The 20,083-nt window shown below is 46.8% G+C and overlaps 1 protein-coding gene and 1 long non-coding RNA gene across 2 annotated transcripts in view; one reads left to right on the forward strand and one right to left on the reverse strand.

The window, feature by feature from the left end:
* SIN3B (SIN3 transcription regulator family member B) overlaps positions 1-20,083 on the reverse strand; it is an 84,561-nt gene that overhangs the window by 16,250 nt on the left and 48,228 nt on the right. The window contains exons 12-16 of the mRNA XM_073559841.1: positions 6,553-6,791; positions 5,703-5,886; positions 4,423-5,026; positions 4,076-4,245; positions 1,604-1,777 (exon numbers count right to left, since the gene is read on the reverse strand). Coding sequence (XP_073415942.1) covers positions 1,604-1,777; positions 4,076-4,245; positions 4,423-5,026; positions 5,703-5,886; positions 6,553-6,791 — 1,371 coding nt within the window. The remainder of the gene's footprint in view (positions 1-1,603; positions 1,778-4,075; positions 4,246-4,422; positions 5,027-5,702; positions 5,887-6,552; positions 6,792-20,083) is intronic.
* LOC141072563 (uncharacterized) overlaps positions 9,768-20,083 on the forward strand; it is a 94,325-nt gene continuing 84,009 nt past the window's right edge. The window contains exon 1 of the long non-coding RNA XR_012226700.1: positions 9,768-9,913. This is a non-coding gene — a long non-coding RNA (uncharacterized lncRNA). The remainder of the gene's footprint in view (positions 9,914-20,083) is intronic.

Here is a 20,083-nt window from a genome sequence, read left to right on the forward strand (position 1 = left end):
AGACCCGCAGTGCTACGCATCCTAGGTCCAAGGGAATCTCTCCTGACCAGATCCAGAGACGAGTGGGGATCTATTACTCACCCTGTCCCAGGCCCGAACCCTGAAAATAAAGGTACCTTCTGATTGAAGCTTGTCTGCGTCTCATCCGACCGACAGGCTCTGGCAGGCGAGTGGGTGGGAGACAGACGACCAGGACTCTCAGAAAAGCCGACACGTATACATGTTGGCGTCCGCCCGGAAGGCTGCTGGTCCTGGTGCAGAGCGCTGCGAGGATACGGGGCGGCAGTACGCGCCGTACTCGCAGCCTCTTCGTGGGACTACAGAGGGTGAATACCCTGTATCCCTCCGGAGAAACCTGAAAAGGAACGACGCACATCGAGGTAGATATGGGTCTAATGAAAGACCCGTGTCCACCTCCTACTGACACTAAGCTAAACTGAGGAATTCCCTGCCAGTCGGTGTGGTGTACACTGCGGAGGAGGAGCTAACCTTTTTTTGTGCATAGTGTCAGCCTCCTAGTGGCAGCAGCATACACCCATGGTCTCTGTGTCCCCCAATAAGGCGAACGAGAAAAAACGGACATCTGCAGGAGAATCTGCCTCCAGAGTTTATTGTATATAGAGGGTGACATTACCTGTGTGATGTGTAATGGCCGCTCTCTGCTCTCCTGATCTCACTGCAGAGCTGTGTGTGATTAAACCGGACATCTGCAGGAGAATCTGCCTCCAGAGATTATTATATATAGAGGGAGACATTACCAGTGTGATGTGTAAAGGCCCCTCTCTGCTCTCCTGATCTCCTTGCAGGGCTGTGTGTGATTAAACCAGACATCTGCAGGAGAATCTGCCTCCAGAGTTTATTATATATAGAGGGAGACATTACCAGTGTGATGTGTAATGGCCGCTCTCTGCTCTCCTGATCTCACTGCAGAGCTGTGTGTGATTTTACCTGACACATCTGCAGGTTCCTCTCAGCTTCCATCTCACTGGCAGACAGTGTTGTAATACTGTTGCAATACAGGAGAGCTCAAAAGCTGCAAAAATGTGCTTGAAATACGACAAATGTCATCTCTCCTAGTCTGTGTAGTTACTTGTCTCACACTTGTAACTCCAACTTCCTATAAAATAATCTCTGGGGGGCAGAATTATCTCCAGGCACCATCCGCCCCAAAACCTGGAAAAGGTCACTTATATAAAGTTATAAAAGAGGAAACAACACAGCTGATATGAGACACACAGGGAGGACTGTTTTCAACGGTCTATAGTCTGTATGCCCATATTAATAGTTTAGACAGGTCAAATGTGGTGAATGATTCCCTTTAAGTGGCGTGCACCTCTTAACGAATTAGACACATCCACCTTGAGCGGCCCAATTCATTCATTCTGGCGAACACAATGCAAGTCTTAATGAACTAGGGTCTATATGTCTTAAATGTTTGAGTTTCACTTGAGGAACATACTATTAAGAGGAAGTCTCCTGCTTCTCTGCAAGACACTTCAGAGAGAAGCACACAAGGTGGTCAAGCTACATAGTGTTCCCCATAAGAGTACAAGTCACTGTTTCCAGAGTATAGTTTCACAAAATTGTAGCCAATTGTAATTACCTTGAAACAATTCTCATCTGCCATACAGTGCTCTGCTTTCCACTGATAACTCGTCTCCTTGGATGCTCGGACACATTGAGTGATCAGGCTGCCACCAGCTGCTCCCCTCTTCTTCTCACTCAGGTACAGCTCCACCACTTTTAAGCAGATCTCATCACTCACCAAATGATGGAGCTAAGAGACAGGAAACAGGTCAAAATACTGCACTACAAATAGGCCGGGTGACCACAAACCAGAAGTAGCCGCGCTTTGGACGCAGAACATGTTCGCTGTGTCCAAAGTACTGCAGTCTATTGAATGCAGGTGAATCTGCATGTGTTCACTGAACCACTCACTGTATCTAATACATTCTATTAGTGCAATTTCTCTTGTGCAGAATAGCATCTCCGTACAAGAAATTGACAGGCTGCAATCCAGATAGATGCGCCGCATGTCCGTCTCCGCAGGTGATCCACGGACATCTGTGGACGCATGGTGGACATGGGATTTCTAGACATCCCATCCACTATGCTGTAACATCTGGCTGCTGTGGGTTTGATGTTGCATAAATACGCAGCGACCAAAACGCAGCAACTCCAGATCGTGGGCACGTACCCCAAGACTTCTAAAATATTGGTCTTGTATTAAATGGAGTCTGTCATTCCAAAAATGCAAAGGAAAATACTTAATCTTTTATCTAGGGAGCTTAGCTGTTACGTATAGTGATGGTAAAATTTTTAGAACCGAGCTTTAGTGACAAAAAAAAAAAAAAAAATCAACAATTCATATGCAAATGAGGGATCTAGAAGGTCCACAGTTACAGCCTCCAATTTGCAAATCGAGCACTTTCCCTAATCTTGATGGGCAGCAATCACTTGCCAAGAATGGGCCCTGTCTGAATTAAGTCTGTGTTCCTGTGGGCAATGGACAAGCACTCTGACCCTTCACTCTTGTGATTGAATTTGATTACTACACTTCTGGGTGCATCATTGTAGTCAGTGGTACACAGGCACAATCACTGTATCCGCCCAGCTGGGCACCTTAACCCCTTTCATGACCAAAGCTTTTATCATTTTTGCATTTTCGCTTTTTTGCTCCAACTCTTCCCAGAGCCATAACTTTTATTTTTCCATCAATATGGCTTGTTTTTTGTGAGACGAGTTGTCCTTTTGAATGACATAATTGGTTTTACCATATCGTGTACTACAAAACGGGAAAAAAATTCAAAGTGCAGTGAAATTGCAAAAAAGTGCAATCCCACACTTGTTTTTTGTTTTCACCATGTTCACTAAATGCTAAAACTGACCGGCCATTAAGATTCTCCAGGTCATTAGGCGTTCATAGACACAAAAAATGTCTAGGTTCTTTTTATCTAAGTGGTGAAAAAAATTCCAAACTTTGTTTAAAAAAAAAAAACAAAACATTGCTCCATTTTCCAATACCCGCAGCGTCTCCATTTTTCGTGATCTCGGGTCGGATGAGGGCTTATATTTTGCGTGCCAAGCTGACATTTTTAATGATACCATGCAGATACATTCTTTTGATCGCACGTTATTGCATCTTAATGCAATGTGGCGGTGACCAAAAAACCTTAATTCTGGCGTTTTGACTTTTTCCTCGCTACTCTGTTTAACGATCAGGTTAATCCTTTTGTTGATAGATCGGGAGGATTCTTAATGCAGTGATAACAAATGTGTAGGTTTGATTTTGAATGGGGGGTGATTTGAACATTTTTTTTTTTTTTTTAAACTTTTGGCATGCTTCAATAGTCTCCATGGGACACTAGAAGCTACCACAAGCCGATCGTCTCTGCTACATACAAGCGATGATCAGTTCGCCTCTATGTAGTAGAATTGCTGACTTGCTATGAGCGACGGCAATCTGGCACTGACAACTATAGAGGAGACCTCTGGCTGTCACGCCAACCCAACAGTGACCCGCGATTATGCAATAGGGGTCACTGGTGAGCAGATTACCAGCCCGATGGCTGGAATTGCGAGTTAAATGCAGCTATCAAAGTGGATCGCAATTCCACCCGCAGCTGTCCTGGGCACATGTCAGCTGTTTTGAACAGCTGACATCTCCCGGGAAAGATGTGGGCTCACCGCCACGGCACACAAAGGGATGGAGTACGAAATCGGCGTAAATTTATGCCCAATGTCAGAAAGGGGTTAAATCTCCGTGTGCACATGCAGGAAAGTGAATGGAGTTCAGGCAGCGATATCTCTGGGCAAGTGAATGTCAGCCAAAATCAGGGAAAGTGCTCGACATGCAAATCGGAGGGTGTAATGAAGCACTAAGCCCTTGCATGTCAACGCTGCACTGAAGTACTGTCATTTGCATATGAAAAAAAGTTGCTTTCTCAGCCACTGAAACGTATATGGCTGGTATGATTCTTATAGTGTTGCATTTTGGGAATGACAGACACAGAGAGAGGAGAGAACCTGAACTGTAAAAGGTGAGATACATTGATAAATAAAAATACTGAGTCACCTGTCGGGTTATGTTCTGAATAAGTTTGTCCATGGTAAAGCCAATGTAAGCATGTATCGTGAACATCTCCCGTAGTGTATCCTCATAATGAGTAGGGTCTAGATTTCCAACCAGAAGGTTCCTCACCATGTCCAAAAATGCAGGATAATATTCTTCTAACTCCACTTCACCTAAAATAAAAGAAGGGAATTAAAACTCATGTCTTGGGACACAAAGTACATAAAGTTTTTTTGGCAGCAAGTTTTCACAATAAATGAAACACAGTTCCAATATTATGATGAAAAAGTTCCACATTAACTGAATACACAACAACAATTTCTAGCAGATCACTATGTAGAGATGCTCACTGGGCTGCTTAAGCCTGAGTTCCATGGCAGGGCCATTTGACTTCTCTTTCCTGCCGTCACACAGCAGTTTTTCTCGCTCCTTTTCAGTCCGATATTCCAGCAGCTGAAGCTGTGCCTGGCGATAAATCCTCAGGAGTCGAGAGCAAAGGGTGTGGTGCAACCGATAGAAGAAATACCAGTTATTGTTAGCAAAGAACAAGCTGTACATCTCTTCTGTCATCTTCGGTGGGGGCTCTGGTGGAGTTCGCGTAGGCGTAGTGGGTTCTGGGGTTACCTCAGGGTTTGCGGCCTTCCTCCGACGTTCAGGAAGTTCTGTTACAGAAGGTTCCACGGTTGTTTCTGCGGGAGCATCGTCAGTGGTGGAACTGAACAGAGACTGACAAGAGGAGGAGGATGAGGAGGAAGAGAAAAAAAGTTCAGGGATGAACTGATTTAGAACTTGGCGGATTGTGTCCTTATCCTCCTTCTGGATGGCTGGCTGTCTTTTCACATAGTAAGTAATCAACGATGATGCATCTTCTAATATTTGCCAGTCCTCATATGTATAAATAAGATGTGGTCCACTGGATGTAGGTGTCCTGCCTTCTGGTTGCTGTTCCTGATGCTATTAGGAATAAAGAGGGAAAAACAAAAAAGTTACTGGCATGTTAATAAAACTGCTTGATGTATTGACTTTAAGGACAAATAGGGAGTGAAAGCCATTATTTTCCTCCAGTCGTTTTTTTATGTCTACCTTGAGTTAAGACAACTCTCCCCCCCAATGGAAATAGCATAACTTGCAGTCACTGTAGTTTTAAGTCCAGTTGCTTGCAAATAATATAGCTTTTATATTACACAGTTCTACCATTACAGTTAAAAGAAATCTGTAAGCAGGTTTTTGCCATTTAATCTGAGGGCAGCATGAATTAGGAGCTGAGACACAGATTTCGGCAATGTGTCACTTGTAAGGCTGTGTGCGGTTTCAATACAATGAGTGTTTTATCAGCAGGAGAATAAAACTACAGGACTACAGGTCACATACATCCTAGTCTAACTGCTAATCAGAGGTGCAGGCGAGGTTAGCTTTTGAGCTATGCTACATCTAAAAACCCTGATTACCTGGTGCAGCAGTTGTGAGGCAAACCAAGTAATACATCACTGAAATCAGGATCTCTTCCTTCATCATGCTGCTGTCAGATTAGGCAGTAAAAGCCTGGTGACAGATTCCCCTTAATGCTAGTTTATCCATCAGTTAAATATGTACAACTGCAGAATTTCTCCAAAGCTACTTAACATCTCACCTCATCATAGACACTCTCAATTTCATTGAGTAGGCTCTTTGAGCGCAGAGCCTTGGTGTCATTCTGCTTGAAGTTGACGGCCTGATGATCAAGAGACTTTAGATATGCCCTCTCATATTGCTCCCGCCATGTCTTATTGAACCCTTGCTGAGCCTCCCTCCACTCCTCCTCCTTTGCTTTCAATCTGTAAAAAAGGATATGATTTGTTGTTAACATTTAGTGATTCTTCTGACAAACGCAATCAAACACCATAACATTAAGACCAGTTAGTGATAAACATGGGGAAAATTATTTTTTTATTTATCAGGTAATTGGGAACTAATTTGTGCCTTCTAGAAATATTATATTAGGTGATTGGCCTGGGGTTAAAAATGCACTACAGGTACATTTCTTAAACTAGATAGACAACTAATCACGGGACTCAGTGGATTGTGCCGTTAATAGCGGCAGAGCCACTGAGCCCCGTGATTGACTGCAGCGGTCGCAAGTGCTGTAGTCATGACATCAACATGACCTCTCAACAAAGACAAAAGCAGCAATGGAGAGGTATCTTTGTACTTAGGAAGGGTCAAGTAAAACCTGAACAGATTAATTTTAAATTCAGGGAAGCTAAAGTGGATGGAAATCCAATACCCCAGAAACCCCTTTAATGAAAATTTTTTATGTCTGCATCTAGCAGAAGCTTTCCTATCAACTGACTTAAATTGCACAAAAATAGTTGTAATAACATGTTTGTCCCACTATACAATGCAACATTTTAGGAAGTTACTGAATAGTTCAGGGGTTCAAGAATCTGCTGGTGCTTTGAAAACAGAATTGATGAATTATTAAACAGTGCTCAATTACTAACCTTTTCAGTACAACAGGTACCGCAGTAACCGGGTTTTTCTTAAGACTCTCTATTATATCTGGAGCCTTGTCCCCATAAATGCGATAGATGGCCCGCCTCTGGATAACCTCTGATGTGCCTCCTAAGCAATCATCTAGTCGAAATTTCTCCTGATCCTCAGCAGACATACGAGAAAGTTTCTTCTGGACACTCTCCAGTACGCGGATTGTTGCCAAATTGGTCTCCAAAACCACATCCAGCTGTAGACAGAGAGACAACTATTAACATGACCCAATATACTATGCAAGAGTCACACTAAAGTCACAGTTTCAAAGTAATGGATGATGAACATATCTGGAAAGTTCTACAGTGATACATACACTACAGGATAGAAGAAGCCGACATTCTGATAAAAATCATCTTTTTTTTTCAGAGAGATTTCAACTCAACATACTAAAAGGAAACCTATCACAAAGTGCATATAGTCCGATCTGTGGCCAGCATGTTGAAGAGCAGCTGATCAGCATGATATATAGGTTTGCTGGAAAAGTATTACTTGTATTATTATCCCTTGTATTTGTATGGGCAGTCCTACCAGTGATTGACAGGTCTGTCTACATGCACAGTCATACATTAGAGACTGTCAGTCACTGAATAGGACAGCCACATGCATAAAAACACCAGGGATTGCAATAAAAAGATGCAGGTTTACAGAAACATTTCCCACAAAAATGTCTATCAATCTGATCAGCTCCTATAAACATCCCACATGAAAATCAGATACAATTTTCTACATGACAGGTTCCCTTATCATATTCTTTTACTTGCTCTTCATCAACTAAGTGCAATTTTTCTACTACATGCCCACAATGAGTGAGTACCTGGTTCCAATGATGTGTTACAGTTAAAAAAAAAAATAAAAAAAAAAATGGTGTTTTATCAACAGAGTATCACTACAAGACTAGGTGTCCTGTGCCATGTAGTCCTCCTGCTCTGTTTAACTCCGCCCCATCACGGATTGCACTATACTTTGTCAGAAGGCTGCTAACCAGAGAGCTGAAAAACAGTTAAGGGTATGTGAACACGCTGCGGATTCTGCTGTGGATTCGCAGCGGATCCGCAGACAGTGTACATTACCATGTTAGCCAATGGGATTTCAAATCTGCAGTGCACATGCTTGATTTTTTTGTGCGGTTTTAAATCCGCAGCATGTCAATTCTTTCTGGGGATTCCGCTACGGATTGACACCTGTTCCATTGTCCAGGTGTCAAACCGTTGGGGAAAACCGCTGGCAAATCCTCAGGTCACTTTACCTGCAGTTTTACCTGCAGTTTTACCTGCAGATCCGCAGGGAAAAATCCGCAGGTGAATCCGCAGCGTGTGCTCGCAGCCTAAGTCAGCATTCTGAGAACTGCAGAGAAAACAGTAATTGTATGCAAAGGACATCATCGATATCAGCAAGTGACTCATTGCTGGAATCAGGATCTATCCCTACATTACCGCATTTTTCGGACTATAAGACACACCTAGGTTTTAGAGGGGGAAATTAGGAAAAAAAATTGAAGCAAAAAATGTGGTCAATTCTGTACTTAATATCCCCATCCTGATACACATGGCTCCCTCATCCCTAGCCTGGTAGGCATGGCCCCCATCATCCCTAGCCTGGTAGGCATGGCCCCCATCATCCCTAGCCTGGTAGGCAGGGCCCCCATCATCCCTAGCCTGGTAGGCAGGGCCCCCATCATCCCTAGCCTGGTAGGCAGGGCCCCCATCATCCCTAGCCTGGTAGGCAGGGCCCCCATCATCCCTATCCTGGTAGGCAGGGCCCCCATCATCCCTATCCTGGTAGGCAGGGCCCCCATCATCCCTATCCTGGTAGGCAGGGCCCCCATCATCCCTATCCTGGTATGCAGGGCCCCCATCATCCCTATCCTGGTATGCAGGGCCCCCATCATCCCTATCCTGGTATGCAGGGCCCCCATCATCCCTATCCTGGTATGCAGGGCCCCCATCATCCCTATCCTGGTATGCAGGGCCCCCATCATCCCTATCCTGGTATGCAGGGCCCCCATCATCCCTATCCTGGTATGCAGGGCCCCCATCATCCCTATCCTGGTATGCAGGGCCCCCATCATCCCTATCCTGGTATGCAGGGCCCCCATCATCCCTATCCTGGTATGCAGGGCCCCCATCATCCCTATCCTGGTATGCAGGGCCCCCATCATCCCTATCCTGGTATGCAGGGCCCCCATCATCCCTATCCTGGTATGCAGGGCCCCCATCATCCCTATCCTGGTATGCAGGGCCCCCATCATCCCTATCCTGGTATGCAGGGCCCCCATCCCTATCCTGGTATGCAGGGCCCCCATCCCTATCCTGGTATGCAGGGCCATCCCTATCCTGGTATGCAGGGCTCCATCCTTAACCTTGTATGCAGGGCCCACATCCCTATCCTGGTATGCAGGGCCCCCATCTCTATCCTGGTATGCAGGGCCCCCATCCCTATCCTGGAATGCAGGGCCCCATCAGAGAAGATAAAAGGAAAAAAACAGACCATTATAATTACCTTCATAGCGCTCCCTCGCAGCATATTGTTATGATGCCAGCAGCTGCTTAATTCTGGTAAGCAGCACATGGCAGGTACATCATGCACTGCTTGCAAGCCAAAGGACAGCGTTGGACACGTGCAAACCGAAAAAAAAAAAAAAAAAAAAAAAAAAAAAAAAAAAAAAAAAAAAAAAATCGCACAGCACTAAAACCATGCAAGTGCTGTCCAATTTTACACACAGATCGTCCTTTGTAAAGTCAGCAATTTATATGTCGCGAACAGTAAAATCACAGCAGGACCTGATAGGATAGAATAGATATACAATATGTAATCTACAAATAGAATAGATATATAGATGTCAGTGACATATACAATTAGTACACTGTGCGCTGCTCACTGTACACTTAATAGATTATTTTTCTGAAAAATATGGCGTGGGCTCCTGCGCAATTTTCTTAACCAGCAGAGGGAAAACCGACAGCAGATAGCTACGGGCTATAAGACACCTCCCATTACTAACCTCATTCATATTGTATAAAAACCACACACCCAGAATAAAGTCCTTTATTTAAAAAAAATTACATAGACTCCATTAATAAATCTTAATCAAACCATACTTAGAGCATTGCCCACTCCGGTGTCGCCATTGTCTCCTGCAAGAGAATGAAAAACTAATATTCCTCACCTTTCCACAGAGAAGATAATAATCCATTTGTCCCACAACAGGTATAGCTCTGCTACATCTAGATGTGATAACACAGCCTGTCAACCAGCAGAGACACTGAGCAGCCTCCCGTCATGGGACAAATGGATTATCATCTTCTCAGCGGACAGGTAAGGAATATTATTGTGTAATTTTAATTCTCTTGCAGGGGACAATGGAGTCACTGGAATGAGTGATGCAGTAAGTATGCTTTAACCCCTTTCCTACATTGGACGTAATATTCCGTCTATGTGACCTGGGCCCTAATTCCCATGGACGGAATATTACATCATAGCGATCAGCGGTGCCCACGTGGTGAGCACCGCTGATCGCGGCCGGGTGTCAGCTGATTATCACAGCTGACACCCGGCACAATGTGTCAGGGGTGGTCACGGACCGCCCCCGACACGTTAACCCTTTGCACACCGCGATCAAACACGATCACAGTGTACCGGGGGTTAAAGGGAAGCATCGGCAGGGAGGGGGCTCCCTCCGTGCTTCCCTGAGCCCCCCACAGCAGCACAATGTGCAGCGCTGCTGCGGGGGGCTATTTCCCTGAAGGTCCCCGGATCCAAGATGGCGACGGGGACCTTCGGGGGCCTGCAGGGAGCTGACTTTCTCAGTGCATGCAAAGCGCAGGCATGAGGAAGTCTGCAGAACTGCCTGTGACAGATCGCTGATCTGTGATGTGACAGATCAGCGATCTGTCACAGGACAATTATGTCCCCCCTGGGACAATGTAATAAAGTTTAAAAAAAAAAAAAAGTGTAAAAATAATTTAAAAAAAAAAAAAAAAAATATTCCCTAATAAATTTATTTTTTGTAAATAAAAACAAACAATAAAAGTACACATATTTGGTATTGTCGCGTCCGTAACGACCCACCCTTTAAAACTGTCCCATTAGTTAACCCTTTTAGCGAACCAACCCCTTAAAAAAAAAAAAAAAAAAAAAAAAAAACGAAGCAAAAAATAATGATTTATTATCATACCGCCGAACAAAAAGTGAAATAACACGCGATCAAAAAGACGCATATAAATATCCATGGTGCCGCTGAAAAAGTCATCTTGTCCCGCAAAAAATGAGCCGCCATACAGCATCATCAGCAAAAAAATAAAAAAGTTATAGCTCGCAGAATAAAGCGATGCAAAAATAATTTTTTATATAAAAATTGTTTTCATTGCAGAAAAGCGCCAAAAAAATTAAAAAAATGACATGAGGTATCGCTGTAACCGTACTGACCCGAAGAATAAAACTGCTTTATCAATTTTACCGCACGCGGAACGGTGTAAACGCACCCCCCAAAAGAAATTCATGAAACGCTGGTTTTTGTTCATTCTGCGTCCCAAAAATCAGAATAAAAAGCGATCAAAAGAGGTCACGTGCCAGAAAATGATACCAATAAAAAAGTCAACTCGTCCCGCAAAAAATAAGACCTCACATGACTCAAAATATGGAAAAATTATAGCTCTCAATATGTGGTGATGCAAAAACTATTTTTACAATAAAAAGCGTCTTTTAGCGTGTGACAGCTGCCAAACATAAAAACCCGCCATAAATAGTAAATCAAACCCCCCCGTTATCACCCCCTTAGTTAGGGAAAAATAATAAAATTAAAAGAAAATTTATTTCTATTTTCCCATTAGGGTTAGGGCTAGGGCTAGGCGCGTGTTGGGGTTAGGGTTGGAGTTATAATTGGGGGGTTTCCACTGTTTGGGCACATCAGGTGCTCTCCAAATGCAACATGGTGTCCGATCTCAATTCCAGCCAAAAACGTCAAATGGTGCTGCTTCCCTTCCGAGCTCTGCCATGCGCCCAAATAGTGGTTTACCCCCACATGTGGGGTATCAGCGTACTAAAGACAAATTGCACAATAACTTTTAGGGTCCTGTTACCCTTGGGAAAATAAAAATTGAGGGTGAAAAGATCATTTTTATGGAAAAAATATGATTTTTTTAATTGTACCGCTGTACGTTATAAACTTCTGTGAAGCCCTTGGGGGTTCAAAGTTCTCACCACATATCTAGATAAGTTCCTTGGGGGGGTCTAGTTTCCAAAATGGGGTCACTTGTGGGGGGTTTCCACTGTTTAGGTACATCAGGGAGTTTGTATGTTCTCCCCGTGTTTGCGTGGGTTTCCTCCGGGTACTCCGGTTTCCTCCCACATTCCAAAGATATACTGATGGGGAATTTAGATTGTGAGCCTCAAACAGGGACAGCGATGATAATGTGTGCAAAAATGTAAAGCGCTGCGGAATATGTTAGCGCTATATAAAAATAAAGATTATTATTAAAAGTCAAACGGCGCTCCTTCCATTCTGAGCTCTGCCATGCGCCGAAACAGTGGTTCCCCCCAACATATCAGGTATCAGCGTACTCAGGACAAATTGCACAATAACTTTTCCAGTCCAATTTCTCCTGTTACCCTTGGTAAAATAAAAAAAAAATAGAACCTGAAGTATTTTTTTTGTGAAAAAAAGTTAAATGTTCCATTTTTTTTAAATATTCAAAAAAATTCCTGTGACGCACCTGAAGGGTTAATAAACTTCTTGAATGTGGTTTTGAGCATCTTAAGGGGTGCAGTTTTTAGAATGGTGTCACTTTTGGGTATTTTCTATCATACAGACCCCTCAAAGTGGCTTCAAAATGTGATGTGGTCCGTAAAAATAAAATGGTGTTGCAAAAAATGAGAAATCGCTGGTCAACGTTTAACCCTTATAACTTCCTAACAAAAAAAAATTTTGGTTCCAAAATTGTGCTGATGTAAAGTAAACATGTGGGAAATGTTACTTATCAAGTTTTTTGTGTGCCGTATCTCTGATTTAAGGACATAAAAAAAATCAAAGTTGGAAAATTGCGAAATTTTAAAAATTTTCGCCAAATTTCCATTTTTTTTCACAAATAAACGCAAGTTATTTGAATGAAATTTTAGCACTAACATGAAGTACAATATGGCAAGAGAAAACAATGTCAGAATCACCGGAAGCGTTTCAGAGTTATTACCTCATAAAGGGACAGTGGTCAGAATTGTAAAAATTGGCCCAGGAGTTAACGTGCAAACCACCCTGGGTAGTGAAGGGGTTAAGATTTACACTCCCTGACAGAAGTTATGTCGCTTATCCATGTTATGTAAATAAAAGCTTATAACCTGACGTTAAATTCATCCATCGGTTGTATAAAACAGGGCTGTGGAGTCGGAGTCGTGGAGTCGGAGTCGGAGCTCATTTTGGTGTAGTCGGAGTCGGAGTTGGAGTCGGTATAAAATGGACCGACTCCTAAAATATATAATAAATTGGGCACAGTAGTACAATGCAGGATGTGCTGAATATTTTTTCATAGGAGTTTGGGAAAGTTATGAAATGTCCTATAAATGGCTGTTCTATTCCTGATCTAAGGCTACATTCACACACAGCGTTTTTCCTGTGTTTTTTGAGGATACGTTTTTCAGCTGCAAAAGTTGATCAACTTTTTAAAAAACTGCATCACCTGAAAGGTTTTTGAGCTCATAGATAATGTTTTCAATAGCAAAAACAGATTAGAAATCTGCTCTATCCATTTATCCATATCTGTCTATCCATATCGTATCTGTACCAAAAAGAATGAAAACCGGGTAGTACACCAATATATATTCTGTTCTATCTAAATATCTTGATTATTGGATCATAAAAATGATTAAATGTCTGAGGTTCACATTGTACTACAATAAATTTTTCACTTAAATATAAGCAATATGTGTGGGAGTCGGAGTCGTGGAGTCGGAGTTGGAGTCGGTGTAAGGGAAATTGAGGAGTCGGAGGCGCAGGTTTGGCTTACCGACTCCACAGCCCTGGTATAAAACAGGATTTTTGGGTTGCTTACCGTAAAATCTGTTTCTCGGAGCCTTCATTGGGGGACACAGAGACCTTGGGTGTATGCTGCTGCCACTAGGAGGCTGACACTATGCACAAAAAAAGGTTAGCTCCTCCTCCGCAGTGTACACCCCACCGACCGGCAGAGAATTCCTCAGTTAGTGAGAAAGCAGTTGGGGAAGTAACAGAATAGGTTGACAACATAAACAACTCAACTGTAACCATTCAACCAAAGTAAGAACAGGAGCTGTAAAACATGGGAGGGTGCTGTGTCCCCCAATGAAGGCTCCGAGAAACAGATTTTACGGTAAGCAACCCAAAAATCCTGTTTTCTCGTTCGCCTTATTGGGGGACACAGAGACCTTGGGACGTCCCAAAGCAGTCCCTGGGGTGGGAAACAAACTTCCATCAGGCCAGCGGACTCACCACCGCGGCCTGCAGAATCCGTCTACCTAGGCTGGCGTCCGCCGAAGCGTAGGTGTGGACTCTGTAGAATTTCACAAACGTGTGAACCGATGACCATGTTGCAGCTTTGCAAAGCTGCAGTGCGGAAGCTCTGTGGCGCACCGCCCAGGAGACACCCACTGCCCGAGTAGAGTGGGCCCTGATACCCGGAGGGGCTCCGCGACGCTTAACACGGTAGGCTTCCAGGATAGCCGATCTGATCCAGCGAGCAATGGTGGCCTTTGACGCCGGGTGACCTTTCCGCGCTCCATCAGAGATAATGAAAAGAGACTCTGTCTTTCGCAAGGAAGTCGTCCTAGACAGACTCTTACCGCCCTAACCAGGTCCAGCTTGTTCAAGGACCGCTCTCGGGGATGAGTTTGATTCGGACAAAAGGACGGTAGCACGATATCCTCGTTAAGGTGAAACGAGGACACCACCTTCGGAAGGAAAGAGGGCGGAGGCCGCAGAACTACCTTATCCTGGTGGAGAACCAGAAAGGGAGAGCGGCACGAAAGAGCTGCCAATTCCGACACGCGCCGGACGGAGGTGATGGCCACCAGAAAGGCTACCTTCCAAGAAAGGAGAGAAAGGGAAATATCCCTGAGGGGTTCAAAGGGCGGACCTTGCAGAACCTCAAGAACCAGATTAAGATCCCATGGATCCACAGGCGCCCGGTACGGCGGGACCGTGTGAGCCACGCCCTGAAGAAAGGTCTTAACCTGAGGACGGGAAGCCAACGTTTTCTGAAACAGAATGGACAGCGCCGAAACTTGACCCTTCAGGGAACTGAGGGCAAGCCCCGCATCCAATCCTGCCTGAAGAAACGCTAGGACTGAAGGGAGCGAAAAGGACATGGGCGCGACGTCATTGGTCTCACACCAAGTGAAATAGGCCTTCCAAGTACGGTAGTAAATCTTGGAAGATGATGGCTTTCTGGCTCGGATCATGGTCTGAATTACGTGGTCGGAAAATCCTGCTCGTTTCAGAACCTCGGTCTCAACAGCCACGCCGTTAAATTGAGCGGCCGAGAATTGGGGTGGCAAATCGGACCCTGAGACAGCAGATCTGTTCTGTCTGGAAGCTTCCAGGGGGCGTCCGCGAGAAGGTTGACAATGTCCGCGAACCAAGACCTTCTGGGCCAATTCGGGGCGATGAGAATGACCGGAAGTCCTTCTGCCTTGATCTTCTTCAACAGCTTGGGAAGAAGAGGCAGAGGAGGGAACAGGTAGGGAAGTTCGAACTGGGACCAAGGAACGGCCAGGGCGTCGGGCGCCCACTGCCAGAGGGTCCCGTGACCTGGACACGAATTGTGGGACTTTCCTGTTGAGGCGAGACGCCATGAGGTCTACATCCGGGGTTCCCCACCGAAGGCAGAGCAGATGAAACACTTCCGGATGTAGGGACCATTCTCCCGCCGCGAGACCCTCGCGGCTGAGAAAATCGGCGGCCCAGTTGTCTACGCCGGGAATGTGAACCGCGGAAATTGTCGGAACGGAAATCTCCGCCCAACGAAGAATCTTGGACACCTCCGCCAGGGCTGAGACACTCCGTGTTCCCCCTTGGCGGTTGACATATGCCACCGCTGTGGCGTTGTCTGTCTGAATCCGTACCGGCAGTCCCTTGAGGAGCCTTTCCCAGTGGACCAGAGCAAGATGGATCGCTCAAATCTCCAGAACGTTGATCGGCAGCGCTGATTCCCGATCCGACCATCGACCCTGAACAGTGTGGTTGCGGAACACCGCACCCCAACCGAGGAGACTGGCATCTGTGGTTACTATCTGCCAGTGAATGGGAAGGAAGGATCGACCCGATAGAATGAGAGGTGACGACAACCACCAGTTGAGAGACCGCTTGATCCGGTAAGAAAGATGGACAGGGCGATCCAGGGACCGAGGCGACCTGTTCCACTTCGACAGAATGGCCTGCTGGAGAGGCCTGGCGTGAAATTGGGCAAAGGGAACTGCCTCTATCGCCGCCACCATCTTTCCCAGGACCCTCATGGCTGTACGGAGGGATGGGAATCGCGAGGTCTGCAGCGATCGTACTTCCTGCTGCAGAGAGAGAATCTTTTCTTGTGGGAGAAAGACCCTTGACCGACGAGTGTCGAACAGAAGACCTAGAAAGACCAGGCGTTGGGTAGGAACCAGACAGGACTTTTTCCTGTTGACGATCCACCCGAAATTGGAAAGAGTGTCCAGGACGATTGACAAACTTTGGTGAGCCTGTTGGAATGAGGGAGCCTTGATCAGAATATCGTCTAGGTACGGGAAAAGAACGAGGCCTCTGACTCTCAACAAAGCCATCAACGCAGCCATGATCTTCGTGAAGACTCTGGGAGCGGTGGCAAGACCGAAGGGCAGTGCGACAAACTGGTAGTGATGCTGTCGAATCACAAAGCGCAGGAACTTCTGACGTCCGGAGAAAATTGGAACATGTAAATAGGCATCTTGGATGTCTATTGCGCACATGAATTCCTGCTCCTCCATGGAGGCGATGACCGAGCGAAGCGACTCCATTCGGAAGTGGCGAAGGCGGACCCTCTTGTTGAGCAGCTTGAGATCCAAGATGGGTCGAACTGCGCCGTCTTTTTTCAGCACTACAAACAGGTTCGAGTAGAACTCCGTGAAGCGCTCCGATTCGGGAACGGGCACAATCACCCCGGAACTGAGGAGAGCGGCGATAGCCGTAGAGAACCCCGGGATCAAGGCTGGATCCTTTGGAGGCCTGGATTCGAAGAAACGATCCCGTGGGAGAGAGACGAACTCTATCTTGTATCCTGAGGATACGACCTCCCTGACCCAGGCGTCCTCCACGGCGGCCAGCCAAACGTCCCTGAAGGAAAGAAGTCGACCTCCCAATTGGAAAGGCCCCTCGCGTGCCCGATGATAGTCATGCTGAAGTAGACCGTCCAGATCTAGATCTGGACGGTCTGCCCTGGGAGGAGTGGGGTCGCCAGGAAGGAGTGGGTCTGAAGGAAACTAACTTTCTCTCCTGGCGAGCCTGCGGTCTCTGTTGGCTGGAGGAGTTGTCCGCCATATTGAAACGGCGGAAAGTCCGAAAGGGTCGAAACTGATGCCTTAGTAGGGGTCTGCGAGGCTTGGACTGAGGGAGGAGTGAACTCGTGCCTCCGGTGGCGTCCTTAATAATCTGGTCCAATTGGGACCCAAAGAGGCGCACCCCCTGAAAAGGCAGGTTAGTGAGGGACTTTTTAGAAGACAAGTCTGCTTGCCATGCCTTTAGCCAAATTGTACGTCGAATTGCAACAACGTTGCTTGACGCCTGAACTGCACAGGATGCAGCATCCAAGAAAGCGGAGAGAAGATAGTCCCCAGCATGGGAGATCTGATTGGCGAGATCGGCCAAATGCTCCGGTTGCGCCTTATCTAAGATGCCCTGACGAAGGTCATCTGCCCACGTGGCTATGGCCTTTGCTGCCCAGGATGAAGCAAAGATTGGACACACCGCCGCTGAAGCCGCTTCAAAGGCAGACTTCGCCAGGGATTCTATAATCCTGTCATTAGAATCCTCTAGGGACGCCACGCCTGAAAGCGGGAGAACCGTGTTATTGGATAGCCTGGACACGGGCGGATCGACCGAGGGAGAGGCCGACCAGTTGTCCGTGAGCTCCTTAGCAAATGGGTAGAGTATGCCGAGACGTTTTCCTCTTTGAAAGCGTCTGGTCGGATCCTCTCTTTCCTTGGTAAAAATTTTCCCAAACTCGGAATGGAAAGGAAAAACCCTGGAGGGAGTTTCTGCCCGTCTGAACGAAACCTCCTGATCTGAGGATTTCGCAGGGGAGTCAGCAATATCGAAGGTATGATGTATCGCAGCAATGAGGTCCTGCACTGTGACCTTCATGCTTGCATCCTGGTCTGAATCCAGCTCTAAAATCCCCTCAGATGACCTGTCCGAAAGCGCTTCCCCTGACTCGGGAGAGGAGGCCCGAGAGGGAGGCTGGTGAGAAGGGCTATGCGGTGAGATGGGACTAGGAGAGGATTCCGGCTGGGAATCTTGCCTGGGTCTTTTGCGACTACCGCTGGCTGATTCAGATGGAACAATTTGGGACCTGCTTGGCCCTGTGAAGAGTCCAGGGGCAACTTATCAAGAACGGCCACCAGGGACTGAGACACCCTGGTGAGGTCTGCCACTGATTGAGATAGCGAGGAGGCCCAGCCAGGCATGGGGGGCTCACTCTCACCTGGGGCCGCAGATGGCTCCTGGACGGCGTCAGGCTGAATTGGATTGCTACAATCCAGGCAGAGGGGAGTGGACTGGCCTGAGGGAAGTTTGCGATTGCACGAAGAACATGCAAAGTACTTGAATAAAGTGCAGGGGGGGGCGGTAGAGCGGGTACGATCAGACTTAGAGTTAGACATAGTGAAAAGCTGAGGTAATGCCGGAAGGTTGGGGGGACAGAGGGTGGAGAAGGGTCAGTCTGCAGTGCAGAGCTACTCACGGTCCGGTGTCCCCAGAAGCGATGCTCTGCGACCTGTCAGTGGATGCAGGTCAGAGCGAAATCCGGCCGACAGACCTCCTGAAAAAAACCAGCTGGAGAAGATGCTATCCAGTGAGGAGCTGGTGCCCGGCTAACAGGCTGGGAAAATGGCGCCTTCCTGAGAAAAAGCGCGCGTTCAGGAGAGGAGGGAGGGCGGAGCACCACGCAGGGTTAACAATTCACCGCCCTCTAGCCAATAACAGGCTGGGCAGGTGAAGGACAGGCGGTGGGAGGGCCTGGGAAGAGCGGGAGAGAAGCCCGCTTAGAAGAAAGGGGCGGGGGGCGTGGCCGCGACGTAGCGGTAGGCCCGAACTGAAGCCGGGGCCTAAATTAGTTGCGGCGGCCGCCTGTCAGCAGGGGGTCGGCGGGGAGGTCCGAAAAAGTGGGACGCCGCAGTCGCAAGCCGCTCCCAATGGGAAAAAACCCTGTGCTCCCTGTCCCCAGAAAGGGGGGAGGGAAGGGGGGGATGCCCAGCAACATTGAGCTGCCTATAGCCTTGTGGCGACTGCGAGCGACCGCAGCGCCTACAACCGGGGTTCCCCTGTGACCATTGAAGAGGCGACCGTCGGGAATGGGCAGCCAGGTAAATAAATTAAAAAAAAAAAAATTCTCACCCATCCACGATCCGTTACCTGTCTGAAGAAGTCTTGCGTCTCATCCAACCGACAGGCTCTGGTAGGCGAGTGGGAGGGAGACTGGCAACAAGGACCCCTGGAGTCGCTGGCACGTCTTGGTGTCGGCGTCCGTCTGGCTGGTCCTGCCGCGGAGAACTGCAAGGATACGGGGTGGCAGTACACGCCGTACTTGCAGACTCCATGTGGGAGTACAGATGTGACTTTTCACTCTGTATCCCTCCGTAGAACCAGAAAAGGAACGACGCACGACGAGGTAGATATGGGTCTAATAAAAGACCCGTGTCCACCTCCTACTGACACTAAGCTAAACTGAGGAATTCTCTGCCGGTCGGTGGGGTGTACACTGCGGAGGAGGAGCTAACCTTTTTTTGTGCATAGTGTCAGCCTCCTAGTGGCAGCAGCATACACCCAAGGTCTCTGTGTCCCCCAATAAGGCGAACGAGAAATTATTCTTTTGAAAGCTGAAACCTTCCGAAATGTGGCTTAGGTTAAGAAAATATATTGCCATCAATGCAGAAATATTGATCATTTAATGGACACCGAATGGTCAGATTTCGGCAAGACAAAAGTTTTGTCGCCAGGTCTTATAACACACTCAATCCTAGTTTACATGCTCACCTGTGCTCAGTAAATGATCGGTTAATTAGTGGGTGTGTATAAAAAGAAACTCAGCACCCCAGACCTTCACTTGAGCTGCAACTTGAGCTCTGACAACATGCCAAAAACCTACCCTGCGACCAAAGCCTGTATTATCAAGTGGCTGAAGACCAGATCCACTGCAGAGGTGGCTGGCACCTTTAATGCGTCTCAGCGTCAAGTACAAAGAATTAAAAAAAGATTCAAAGAGACTGGAGATGTGTTTGACAAGCCCAGGTCCG

This window comes from Dendrobates tinctorius, unplaced genomic scaffold (genome assembly GCF_039654945.1).
Source record: "Dendrobates tinctorius isolate UK_male_01 unplaced genomic scaffold, ASM3965494v1 ptg000276l, whole genome shotgun sequence".
Taxonomy (NCBI): Eukaryota; Metazoa; Chordata; class Amphibia; order Anura; family Dendrobatidae; genus Dendrobates; species Dendrobates tinctorius.